This window comes from Pipra filicauda, unplaced genomic scaffold (assembly GCF_003945595.2).
Source record: "Pipra filicauda isolate LSUMZ 115617 unplaced genomic scaffold, ASM394559v2 scaffold285_size1263560_pilon, whole genome shotgun sequence".
Lineage (NCBI taxonomy): Eukaryota > Metazoa > Chordata > Aves > Passeriformes > Pipridae > Pipra > Pipra filicauda.
The window spans coordinates 329,285-341,819 of record NW_024104404.1 but is presented as its reverse complement, the minus strand read 5'-3'; the positions used below and the strand labels follow the sequence as shown (position 1 = coordinate 341,819).

Genomic DNA, 12,535 nt, shown 5'->3' with positions numbered 1-12,535 from the left:
AGAGCCAGACAAGCAGTTCAGGAGCCACTTTTATTCAGCTCAGGGCTGGGGGGAAATTGGGGGGGTTGAGTGTTCCTGGAGACCCAGGGCTACAGTGTGGGGAATCTTTGTGTTCCATGGGATCACCACAGCCTAGGTCACGTACCCTGGGGGTGAAGGGTTGATGGAAACCGAGGGAAGAACCCACTCTGGGGGAGGGATCTGGGCACCTTTGTCCCATATTGATGCTACCTGGGGATCCCAGTATGGGGTGCACAGTTTTTAAGCCCTCCTAAGTATTATTTGGCATTTGAGGTGATGTCACAGGGGTCCTTAAGGCAGTTGGGGCCACGCAAGGCAGTGGGTACGGTGAGGACACAGGCCTGTAGGTCAGTATAGGCGTGGGGCAAGGTGCCCCGGGTGATCCAGCGCCGGGCACCCGGCTGGTAGGCGTGGATCAAGTGTGTGTCCTGGTAGGTCTCATGACTGTACCCTCCCAGTACAAGCAGTTCCCCTCCCAGCACAGCTGCACCCCCAACTACGTGGGCACGGGGCAGGGGGCTGAGGACAACCCAGGTGTTCTGCTTGGGGTTGTAGACCTCGAAGGTCAGCTGGTCCTTGTAGCCAGTGAGCCCAGCCCTCTCACACAGGCCCCCAGCCACATAGAGCTGGCCACCCGCCTGCTCCATGATGTGGCCGGCTCGCTGGCCGTTCATGGGGGCCAGGAACGTGGCAGATGCACCCGGGACGTAGCGCAGCAAGGATGCCTGGCACTGGCACGCTTCGTCACAGCCCCCCGACACGTAGAGCGCGCCGTCCAGGGCACACGCCGCGTGCCCACACAGAGCCATCAGCAGGGGCTGGCACCTCCTGGGCAAGGAAAGAGGGAGGGGTGAAGGGCAGGTTAGGCAGGGCTGTCCCACAGTGGCTGACCACCCAGGGGTTCCCCAGTGAGCCGTGTCTCCATTGCTCAGCAGACAATGCTCACCAGCACCCAGTGAGCCCAAGTGGGCAACATCAGCTGACACAGAATAGATGCCCAAGGGGCATCACTGTTCAACACTTTGTAGTCCCCACGCCGTTGGTCAACCCACAGTGAACCCCCTCAAGGAATAACATCGGCCAACACCCAACAGAGCACTCCATGAACACTCTGCCAGTGAGATAATCAAACGATCTGTCTCATTGGCAGATGGCCAACAGAGCTCCAGTAAACACTACTGGCCAAAAACTCGTTTGCCACCCACTAGGCAACACCAGCCAACACCCAGTCCCCAAGGGACACAGTTGCTCAGCACCCAGTAGACCCCTCCCAAAGGCCACTGGAGGCCCATCCTCCACTGGAGGCTCAGTGACCCAAAGCACTGAGTGGGTACCACAGCCAAGGCAAGAGGGTCCGAGGCAGAGGGAAGCAGGAACCTGCTGGAGCGGCCTCACCTCCAGGTGTCGTTGGCCAGGTCATAGCTCTCCACAGTGTCTGTGCAGTAGAGCTCTCCTGAGCTGCCCCCCAGGGCATAGATGAAATTCCCAAGTGCCACGGCAGCAAAGCAGCTCCGTCCACATGTCATGCTGGCCAGACGCTCCCAGGAATCATCCATAGGCTGGTACCTGGGTTTGAGAGGCAAAGAGGCAAGAGACGACCTGTTACCTACAACACCAAAAGCTCATGTTGGCACCATTTAGGGCAACAACCCACCTACAACCTGTCAGTCCCAGAATGCCTTGGGGTCACATGGTAGCCTTGCATGGGAATATCCCCTCCTTCTGGGCAATATCAAACCCGTAATGACCTGAGGCATCTCCACATGGGAGCCTCCCAGCCCCACCCCCAAAAAGCATGTAACACCCAAGAGTAGGAGGGCACCTCTCACCCAACCCATCCCAGAATGCCTTGGGCCCACTTGACCAGCTGCAATGCCTCAGTGTCTTGGGTCCACGGGCCAACTCTAGCTCCACCAACACCTCCTCTGATCCCGCGATGTCCTGGTGCCACACGGCAGCTCCAAGTCCTCTATAGCTCTCACCTGTAGACACTGGTCAGGGTGTCATGGACCCCATAGTAGTGCTTTCCACCCAGGACGTAGAGATTGTTGCCCACCACAGTTACAGCATGGCGGAATCGTGGGCCGTCAGGAAGGTGTCCCAGTGCCCGCCACTCAACCTTCTTCACCAGCCCCACAGCGCTGAGGTAGCGATCTGCAAACCAGAGGTGTCTGCTGGGCTTCCGGGCAGCCAGGTTGCTCTTCACTTTGTCTCCACCACAAACCACCAGCACCTCTTGCAAGGAACGTACCCGGCAAGGCAGCTGAGCCGTGGGGGCGAAACTTGATACCACGAGCTCGCGGAGGACCTTCGGGTCAGCCACCCCTGCAGTCACAGAGGGGACCTTCTTCAGCTCCACGCCAGACATGAGGGCAAAGCGAACAGACGACAGGACCTCCTTGGCTAGATCCTCCTGGCCATCCCCATTGGCCATAAGCCACCGGGAGGCCGCTTCCAAGGCTTCCAGTTCATGGAGGACGTTGAGACCATCGGAGCGGAGGAGGCGAATGAGGAGGTGTGCAGGTAGGTCCAGGAAGGCCGGTGTAGCCACCACACTGGGGAAGGTGGCCAAGATGTAGTTCTCTGCTGCTTGGCCCACCTCGTCCAGTCCATAAGTCACAGCAAAGGCCAGGACGTCCGGGACAGTTTCTGGAGTCAGGCCATGGGTGAAAACATCCAGGCAGAGAGTGAGGAGCCCCCAGGCCTGGTAGCGCAGGGAGGTCTCAGCTGCCTCCAGGACCACGGGCCATGGCCCTGCTACAGCTCCTGTGTAGGCAAAGGAGAGGAGGAGGCGCAGCTCGGCCGGGGACAGCCCTGTGACCAGTGGGGCAGCAGGGTCATGGGTGGCCTCCCGCATTGGGCAGGTGAAGAGGGCTCGGAAGAAGTCACAGGAGCAGCTCAGGGCCAGGCGCTGAACTATGGGGAAGGAGGAAGAATTGTGGAGGGCAGAGGGGGACCCTCTGCACTGTGCAGCCCCTGAAACTCAGGTCTCCTGTCCCTGTGCCCACCAAACTCCCAACTCTGCCAAGGGGAGCAGCCCTGCAGGCACCTCTAGAGCCTCATCCCCACCAGGGAACTTGGCTATCCCAGAGTGTCCCGTCCCCCTCCTCACCCCCAGCTCACCTGGAATGACCTCGTCCCCTGCCTGGAGCTGGAGGTCACAGCCCAGGCCCTTGGCATGGAGCTGCTCCATGGCTCTTAGTGTCTCCCACTGCTCCTTCAGGGCCTCAGGTCCTTCCTCCTTGGGGTCAATCTTCAGTCGCTGGGCACAGGCGGCCACCAGCCGGGGGGCCCCCAGGGCCCGGGCAGCCTCCTGCACCTCCTTCTCCTGGCCACGGGGCACAGCTCCCCGATAGGCAAAGGCGAGCACGGCCCGCCAGCCCTGCAGCGTGGCCCCGGGTGGCAGAGGGACATGGGGTGGGGGGTCCTGGCAAAGCCCTCTGGTCCTGCCCTCCAGGAAGCGGAGGAAGAAGGAGCTGATGGAGGCCAGGACCACGGCATGAGCCTTGTCACCCTCTGGTCCCACGGCCACATCCACCAGCTGTCCCACGGTGCGGAGGTTGTCAGCCACAGCCAGGAACTGTCCAGCGTGGGCCCCATCCCGCAGGCTCCACTGGGTTGGGGCTGATCCCTCTGCAACCCACATCTTGCCTGTGGAAACACACAGAGGAGGAGGTCAGTGTGCTGTCCCCATAAATGGAGCTTCTTGCCCATGGCAGGAGTCCTGGCTGGAGACGTGGGGTCCTGCTACTGGCACTGCCCCAGAGCAAAAGCCACTGGATCCACCACCAAAGCCTCTACCCCACAGCCAGGGCCACCAGGCTCTGCTACTGCCCCATCACTGAATCTGATGCTCCTTGGCAAAACTGCAGCCCCATAGTTGAGACCAACAGTCCATTTCAGTGCCCCACAGCTGAGCCTGATCCCCTCATCTGCCCCATCACCGAACTCTTAGCATGAAGCTACTGCCCCAGAGCCAACACTGCTGCCCCACAGCCCCATAGCCCAAACCTCTGTCCCCAGTCAGACCTTCAGTCCTACAGCAGACGCCACCAAGCCCTTCCTCTGCCGTTGCCCCATAGTTGAAACTACTGATGCTCCAAGAACAACAAAGCCGCTGGCCCCTGGCACAGCTCCCAGCAAAGGACCTGTCACACCTGAACGGTGCATGGCAGCACCTGCCTGTCGTGTGTCACACTGCCCGTCATGTCACACTGCCCGTCATGTCACACATCGCGATGCGTCGCCCCGAGGGTTGTCTGTGACAGGTTTTTGCATGTCCTGCTCCCCTGCCCCACGGGCTGCCGAGGTGTGCTGGCTCCCGTGGCACACACTGCGTCACACACGGTGCTGCACCGCCCGCCGTGGCCCCCACACCCCCGTGTCACTCTCTGCCTGCGCGGTGTCGGTGTCGGTGTCCTCGCTCTGAGCCCGGCGGGACCGTGTCCCGTGTCCTGCGCTGCTGCGTGGCGTGGCCTGGCATGGCATGCTGTGCCCTGCACCCGTCCCCCCTTACCGCCTGCTGCCGCGCCGGGAAACTCCTGTGACCCCCCAGGAATGCGCCCGGTTAATTATAGCCCGGGAGGGACACGTGGCCCCAGGCAGGAGCTGCGAGAGGCTCAGGCAGAGGGAGGTCCGAGGCCCCGAGTCCTGGGCTGGGCCGGTGGGGTCAGGAGGTTCCCTGAGGACAAGCAGCAGGGCCAGCTGAAGCTGCCAGGAGCTTCTGCAAACCCCGGGTTACCCTGGGCAGGTCCTGCTGGAGGTCTCTGGTCCACCAGATCCCTCTGTAAATCTTGATCACCTCCAGAGCCCAGCGTGAAGCAGGGCCCCCTCAGAAGTCCTTGGGTGGGAGACAGACAATCCCCCTGCTCCCCCATCCCCATGATGGGGGGGTGAAACCTCTGCCACCACCCACTGCACTTCTGAGCTGCAGCCCAGCCCCACTGACCCACACAAAGGGCTGGGGGTACCAGCCCCAAGGGCACATGGGGATACCAGACCTTTGGCCCAGCCAAGTGCCCCCAGGACCACCCTGCACCCCGCCCAGGACCCCACCTGCCCACAGAGAGCACATACCAGAGCAACACAGCCTGCTGTGGCTGTGACTGTGTCCCCCCTTATCACTGTCCCTTCCTCTTTGGTGCCCCAATCTCCTCAGCTCCTGTTCCCTCCCCTCACACCCCCACATCCCTTTCCCAAACCTGTGTCCCCCATACCCACATTCTCTGTCTCCATAACTCACACACCCATCCCCTAATGTCCCATCTCTGTACCCCAGTATTCCCACATGTCCAGTTGAGTTGTGTCCCCAAAGATGTTTTCACAGCCTCTCCAAGTCCATTTTTCAGCATTTACCTTCCCTGCCCGTCAGGTTTTTTTCCTTCTATCTAGTTAGAATTTCCTTATCTGTGACTTGTGCTTGTTACTTCCCACACTTTGCTGCACACCTGAGCCTGCCCTTTCTGCAGCCATTAGATCAGCCCTTAACCTTCTTTTCTCCAGGTGGAATGATCCTGTTCTCACCTCTCCTTGTGCATCCCGTGCCTTCATGCTCTCCACCTTCTCGGTGGGTTTGCTGGACACAGTTCAGTTTGTTCACAGAAAACTGAACCAGACACAGCTATAAGCAACCCACTCCAGTTCTCAGATGGCATCCAAGGGTCCCATTCAGCTTCAGATATTCCTCAATTCCAACCCTGAAGCTGTTGGCTCTGCACTTCCTGAAATGCTTTTTGGACAAAGCCCCCAGGCTCACTGACACCTTGCTGTGGGCAACCCACGCCTCCTTCCTCACCCCACCTTCCCCATCCTCAGCCCAGAGCCAAAGCACCACTGCAGAAGCTTTGGCTCCAGACCCTCACAGATGGGCTCAGTGTGGTGCAATCCCAACTCCTGTCACAAAGTCCTGCAGGACCCACTCTGGGACTACAAGGATCACCCTGAAGCTCCAGTGCAGCCCTCACACCTGTGCACACAATGCTGAGAGAGGGAGGCAAAACAACTCGTGCACAGAAATTGCTGCGGGAGCAGCAGAGGAGCAGATCCCACTTCCCCTCCAGCTGCTCCAGCTTTCTGCACCTCAGCCCAAACACCAGGAGCAGCCACAGCACACCACAATGTTGTGACAACTGCTGGTTTGACCAAACCTTTATTATACAACGTCCTAAGTACACAGAGCATTAGGAAACCAGCTCACGGGGAGGAAAGGCGACATTTACAGCTTGGGAGGTCCCGTCAGCCTCCAGCCCTCGATGTTTGCAATCTTCAGGAGGGCCGCAGTGAATCCGAGCCCCAGACAAGCCGTGGTGCCAGCGAAGTAACTGCGAGCTGGAGAAAACACATCAAACCAGAAAAGACCAGTTAGGGCACAAGTCCTGTGCAACAGATCTCAGCAGACTCTGCCATTTTTCGTAGGTCCCGTGACCGTCAGCAACACTCTCTGCCCAGAGAGATTGGAAAAGTAACTTCTTTATAAAATTGAGTTTTCTCATGCTTTTAGCTTGCAATTTGAAATATCAGTTTTGATAACCCACTGCCCCATCCCTTTACATGGGCAGTCTTAAATGGCTCATTTGAGTGACAGAAGTTACAATTGCTGCTTTGAACTTTCATCAGGCTCAGCAGCCAGGACAAGTAAAGATAAATTCTATTTCACCACAATTACACCTTAAATAAATCCCTCACTTCTTTAGGTTCAAGTCTGAATGCCTACAGAAAACAGAGCTGTGTTAGCACCTGCAGGAGCTGCTCAAGCCTGACAAAGGGCCACAGGAGCAACAGCAGCAGGACACAGGTTGTCCCTCAGGCCATGTGAAGAATTCACAAGGCAGACATTAGATTGTACTTTCTGCATAAAATAAATCACACTTGTTGCCAAGAAAACATGTATTTCCACAACTACATTTTTCATATCCTGCAATTTTCAGGTATAACTGGTAGTTCTAACTGGCAGGACTAGGTCAGTCCTGCTTTCATTCTGTGTATCACTTTATGTTCCCTTCCACGTCCTCCCTCCTGTAGCCCTGTTTATTTTAGCAGACCTGTACAATGGAGTGCCAAGGAAACTGGCACGAATCAGAGGCTGAGACGCATCTTTACCAAAGAACCCTGACACCAACATTATTTAACATTTTTCCCCAATGCAAAAGTTTCTAAAACCAGCAAGGGCTCATTTCATTGCAGGCGTTGTGCACAGTTACCTCTCGCTCCCACGACAGCTCCTGATGCACAGCCACCAACAAAATAGTCCAAAGGACTATGTGGTTCCTCCCGGACCTGGGCACTGAGGCAGGTACCTAAGCCAAACACAGCTCCCAGCGTAGCTGCAAACGAGAAGTAAAAAAACCAAAACAAAACCCTCAGTGACCCAAGAATTCACACCGAGCATGATTTTGATACTCAGAGTAGCTACAAGGGACAATGAAGATCTGCTTCCCATTTCCCAGGGACATCCTATCCCCAGCTGCTACAATGCCTCATTGTCTCATCATTGTCTCATCCAGCTCCCTGGGCTTCTTCCCACTCACCTGGACCCCCAGAGCCCCCCCTGCCAGCAGATGAGGCACCACATCCTGCCGGGTGATCGGTGCGGGTGTAACAGCCCTTCCCGACCAGACAATGGACAGCAGGGGGTACCAGAGGGGAGCAGCAGAGGCGTCTCTGCAGCATCTCCCCAGACCTGCCTGGGCTCTGCACTCAAACTCAGCTCCCGGGTCCCTGCGAACCCCTCACGGAGCACTGCAGAGCAACCCCGATGTCTCTGCTCTCCCCCTGCAGACCACTGGTCCTGGCACTTTCCTCCTCTGCCTGCCTGGGGCTCACGGTGATTTCTAGGTAGTAGAAAAACGGACGGAGTTTGTGAATTATTCTTTTTTTTTGTAAACTGATTTTGAAATTGAATTAAGGATTCTGAATTCCATTAAGAAACTGCAAAGCAGCAGCATCCTGTCCACTGAATTGTGTGCCCTGTCCCTGCATTGATACAGCTGCAAACTTTGGCAAGGAGCTGCGCCAAAAAACCCGGGGGAGCTTCAATCACTTAGATTTGCATCTGGAGCAGTCCCCCGAGCTCCCTGCTCCTCTCTTCACCGCTCACTTCCTCCTCTAAAGGCAATGCAAGACAAATACACGGTTTCTCCTTGGCTATAGAGATGGGACCCCCCCCCCCCTATTTACTTTCCTTTTGTCACCAAAAGCATTGCAGTACTTTTCGGCAAACGCGGTTTATTAAACACAACGCCTGAACACATCAAGCAAAAAAAAACAAGTTTGCTTCCACTATATTATCGCCCATAAACTGGCTGATAAACGTCTTTCCGTTCCAGCGTTCCCGGCCAAACCCCGACCCGGGGCCGGCGGAGGAGGGAACACCGACACCGTGAGGGTGCGGAGGCGAAGCCGGCGGCAGAGCAGGGGGGGCCGGCCCTTACCCATGGTGACATTGTCCGGGGTGCCGGCCCTTCCCCACGGTCACACCACCCGGGGTCCCGGCCCTTACCCACGGTCACACTGTCCAGTGTCCCGGCCCTTACCCATGGTGACATTGTCCAGGGTCCCGGCCCTTACCCACGGTCACACTGTCGGGGGTCCCGGCCCTTACCCATGGTCACACTGTCCGGGGTCTCAGCCCTTCCCCACGGTCACACTGTCCGGGGTCCCAGTCCTTACCCACGGTCACACTGTCCGGGGTCTCGGCCCTTACCCATGGTCACACTGTCCGCCGCCGCCGTCTGCAGCGCGGCCAGCGCCGAGCCGGGCCGCAGCAGGATGATCCGATAGGCCGCCCCGACCAGGCCTGCAACACAGCACCGCCCGTCACCGCCCGCCACCGGGCCCGGGCCCCGCTCGGCCGCCCCCCCGCTCCCCCCTCACGCTGCCCACCCACGGCCGCGCCCACGCGCGTGGTGAACCAGGTCCGCTCCGCGCAGTGCTCGCCCTCGGGGCCGTCCCAGTAGCCCGTCATGGCGACAAGGGCACGGCGGAGCGGCCGCCGGAGCACGCGCGGCCCCGCCCCGCGGGGGCGCGCCCGGGGGAGGCACCGCGCGGGCACGAGCTCCGCCCCCCGCACCCCCCCAACCCTCCCCGCGGGGCCCGGAACCCCCCAGTCCGGGACTCTCCGATCTGGGAACCCCCGATCCAGGACCCCCCAGTCCGGGAACCCCCGATCCGGGACCCCCCCAAACCGGGACCCCCTTCGATCCGAGAACCCCCAATCCGGGACCCTCCAATCCGGTACCCCCCCGATCCGGGAACCCCCGATCCGGGATCCCCCCGAGCCAGATCCCCCAGTCCGGGACCCCCCAGTCCGGGACCCTCCGATCCGGGACCCCCCAGTCCGGGACCCCCTAATCCGAGACCCCCCAGTCCGGGACCCTCCGATCCGGGATCCCCCGATCCGGGCCGGGCAGTCCGTGTCCCGCCCCAGCCGGTGCCCGAGCGCACCCGTACGATCATTTTCCTAAAGGATTTCTGCCCCGTGTTCCCGGTTTCCCCACCCGCAGGTCTCAGGCTCTCCGCCTAAGCCGGGGGCTCTGACTCGGCGGGATGTTGTGGCTTTGTTTTGTTGGGGTGTGTTTTTTGGTTTTGGTTGCTTTTTGGGGTTCGGTGTTTGTGTTTGTTTTTTTCTTTTGGGGGGGGGTTAGTGTGTGGGTTTGGGGGCTTTTTGTATGTGTAGAGTCTACAACTTTAACTAAATAGCTCTTGGATCATCTTTTATGAATTTTCAAGGATTCAATTTTAATTCTCTGGCTGTCTCTATACTGCTGTTATGGCCCTTTTTTCCTTCTGTAGTAATAAAGATGCTTTGACACACGGTGCTATACCGATGCTTTTATGCATTTATTTTTCCAGCTGTTCACAGTTTGCCAATAAAAACATAACTCTCCGCCTTCTCAGTGACACGCCTTCGAGCAAAGCTCTTCCCTTTGTTTTCCCGACCCTTGAAACAGCTCCAGTTCCAACAGTTGAGTGAAGAAGTCCACAACTGTATCGATGATAGCTCAAGCTTTCTCTCACCTGCCTATTCCTCTTTCCCCTGTACGTGAAAAACACATTAAATGCTTGATTTCTGCATTTCCAAATATGTCGAGCCCCCCACAACACCTCTTCTCTGGGACAGGAGCTCGACACAGCTGGAGCTGGATGCTACTGCCCCAACTTATCCCAAGGAACAGCTTACGATGCTTTACTAAAGGAAGCGGGTTTTAGAGCAGCTTTGCCCCTCCTGCAAAGCCCTTTCTAAGCACATAAGACAAAGGAATTTGTCACCTTTCCAGACAGCAGGATGAGAAAACCCTCAGCTCCAGCATAGCACACGCTGCAAATGCTCCTTCCCCGATATAAATACACGGAATCCACCAAATCTTGCACAGGGCAAGACTCTTCACCAGTAAGTAACAAACAGCACCCTGGGCTCCAAGCAGCTGGTAAAAGCTCGTCTGAGTCTGTATCCCCAGGCAGATTTGTACTGCTTCTTTCACAGACGAGGGAGGTGGGACCGACAATTCCCATCTCTCCTCTTTTGCAGCAGGTGCAGTGCCTGGAGCACCAGACTCAGCACCCAGTTTTGTGCAGCTCTTCACCTGCCTCGTGGAGGGACTGCAGCCAACCTTGGGGACTGGCACACGGCAGGTAGGGGTTATCCAGCAGATATCCACCCATCCTCAGGCTGCAAGAGCCTCCCAAGGCAGTGACTGCTAATCAGAGAACTGTTACAGTACGAGAGAACAGCTACCTTACTATAAACAGGCAAGTTCCAGGGAAAGCAACGTATAATTATTGTAACATTACTCTTAAAACATCTAGCTTGGCTCCAAGTATTTAAACCACAGACAAAGCAGTTTGCTGCTATAGAGTATTAGTTCCCTTAAACAGGGGAGTGGCTTGCCATGCTACTAGCAGCTACAAATAACCCGGGCTCCTTCTACCTCTGAAACGTTTTTAGAAATGGCAGAACCATCCAGCAGCAAATCACATTCAAAACTTTTCCCCATTCTCCCCTCTGGAAGCTTTTTACAGGGCCTTGTCTGATAGATTTCCTATCTGCAGATGAAGTGGTCTGAACTCTCCAGAACTGGAGTTTATCTTGTCTGCTAAATGGGCAACTGAGCTGCTTTTCAGAGGACAAGAGGAAAAGCTTTCCCATGCGTACAGTCAGTACACAGATGCTCAGTAAGTGTTACCAGCAGCACAGGTCCTGCAGCAGGGCCTCAATGACACCTCCTGGTCTCTGGAACACATCACAGCACTCAGCTTTTCCAAGGCTTCATCAGAAGCTGAAGTGAAGCTACCAAAATTCGATCAGGAGTGGCTCATTTAAAATACAGCCCACAGGTATCCTTGGAAAAGGCATTCACTGCCCACCCCCTGCAACAGAACTACCAGTGTTCTCAGTGACAAATTCAGCTTTTGTATCTTTACAAAATGGAGTGCCCTGGAAAGGAGGTAGTCAAAAGGGAGCTCTGAATTCTATATTTGAATGAGACTTTTATTTACAGAAATTATCTGTGAGCATTTCTTTACAAGATACCTGTACCAGCACCTAGCAGAGAAAAATCAAGACTGATTTTAACAGTCTAGTTCAGCAATTCTCTCTTGCACCTGTGTTGCTCTGTGCTGATTTCATAGGAGGGAAAAAATACCTGTAAAATAAAATATCTTTATAAATTCCTGTCTGAATTTCTCTGCTACCCACACAATGGTCTGGAGTTCAGTTTAAGCAAGTCAGTGCACAGAAAGACCAAATAATAAGGGGAGAAAAAGCACACAGTGAAAAGTCAGTTTAATGAAATCTTGTATGACAAATTATGGCAATTATCATAACTGGAATTCCTAAAACTAGAGAAGTTTATGGGGAAACATGGTAAAATTTTCAAATATGTAACATGTTTCTAGAAAGGAAATAAACCATTTTCTACACTCACTGGGAGAGCAAGAGGCCAGTTGAACTGCAGAGTGGGACATGTTAGGAACAGTCATTTCATAGCAGGAATACCCAAGCAATGGAATCAACTGATATCTCGGTGACTGGGAACAGGGAGAATCCATTACAAAGCTGGAGGTTCTTTTTAATTCCTGCAGGCTTCTAACAGGTCTGGTCACCTCCCAACTTGGTTCCAGTGGAGGATGGCTGAGGACTCATTTATTTAGATCATTTCCTGCCCTGTCTTCTCTGAAGCAGCGGGAACTGGACAACAAAAAGATGTTGTAATTACACACTTCCTTACCTTAATGTTTATATTTCCTGAGGGTGTAATTTTATATTTCATTTTATGGATAAGAGGTTTACTTCTGGCTTCAGTGACACCACCACTCTAGCAACATTTTCAGAGACTCACAGAATACGCTGAGTTGGAAGGGACCCATCAGGATGATCAAGTCCAACTCCTGGTGCTGTGCAGGACACCCCAACAATCCCACCATGTGACTGAGAGAATTGTTAAAATGCTTCTTGAACTCAGACAGCCTTGGTGCTGTGATTACTTCCCTGGGAAGCCTGTCCCAGTGCTCAACCACG

At 55.6% G+C, this 12,535-nt stretch overlaps 2 protein-coding genes across 2 annotated transcripts; both read right to left on the bottom strand.

Moving 5' to 3' along the window:
- Nucleotides 1-11: 11 nt before the first annotated feature.
- Nucleotides 12-3,813, bottom strand: KLHL33 (kelch like family member 33). The gene is made up of 4 exons (XM_027724542.2): nt 3,145-3,813; nt 2,004-2,937; nt 1,417-1,587; nt 12-849 (listed from the first exon to the last, which is right to left on the bottom strand). Exons 1-4 carry the CDS (start codon nt 3,665-3,667, stop codon nt 279-281), a joined length of 2,199 nt encoding a protein of 732 aa, XP_027580343.2. The 5' UTR covers nt 3,668-3,813; the 3' UTR covers nt 12-278.
- A 2,327-nt stretch (nt 3,814-6,140) lies between these two features.
- Nucleotides 6,141-9,009, bottom strand: NDUFA11 (NADH:ubiquinone oxidoreductase subunit A11). Its single transcript, XM_027724549.2, has 4 exons — nt 8,902-9,009; nt 8,723-8,815; nt 7,221-7,343; nt 6,141-6,348 (listed from the first exon to the last, which is right to left on the bottom strand). Exons 1-4 carry the CDS (start codon nt 8,981-8,983, stop codon nt 6,236-6,238), a joined length of 411 nt encoding a protein of 136 aa, XP_027580350.1. The 5' UTR covers nt 8,984-9,009; the 3' UTR covers nt 6,141-6,235.
- Nucleotides 9,010-12,535: the final 3,526 nt, after the last annotated feature.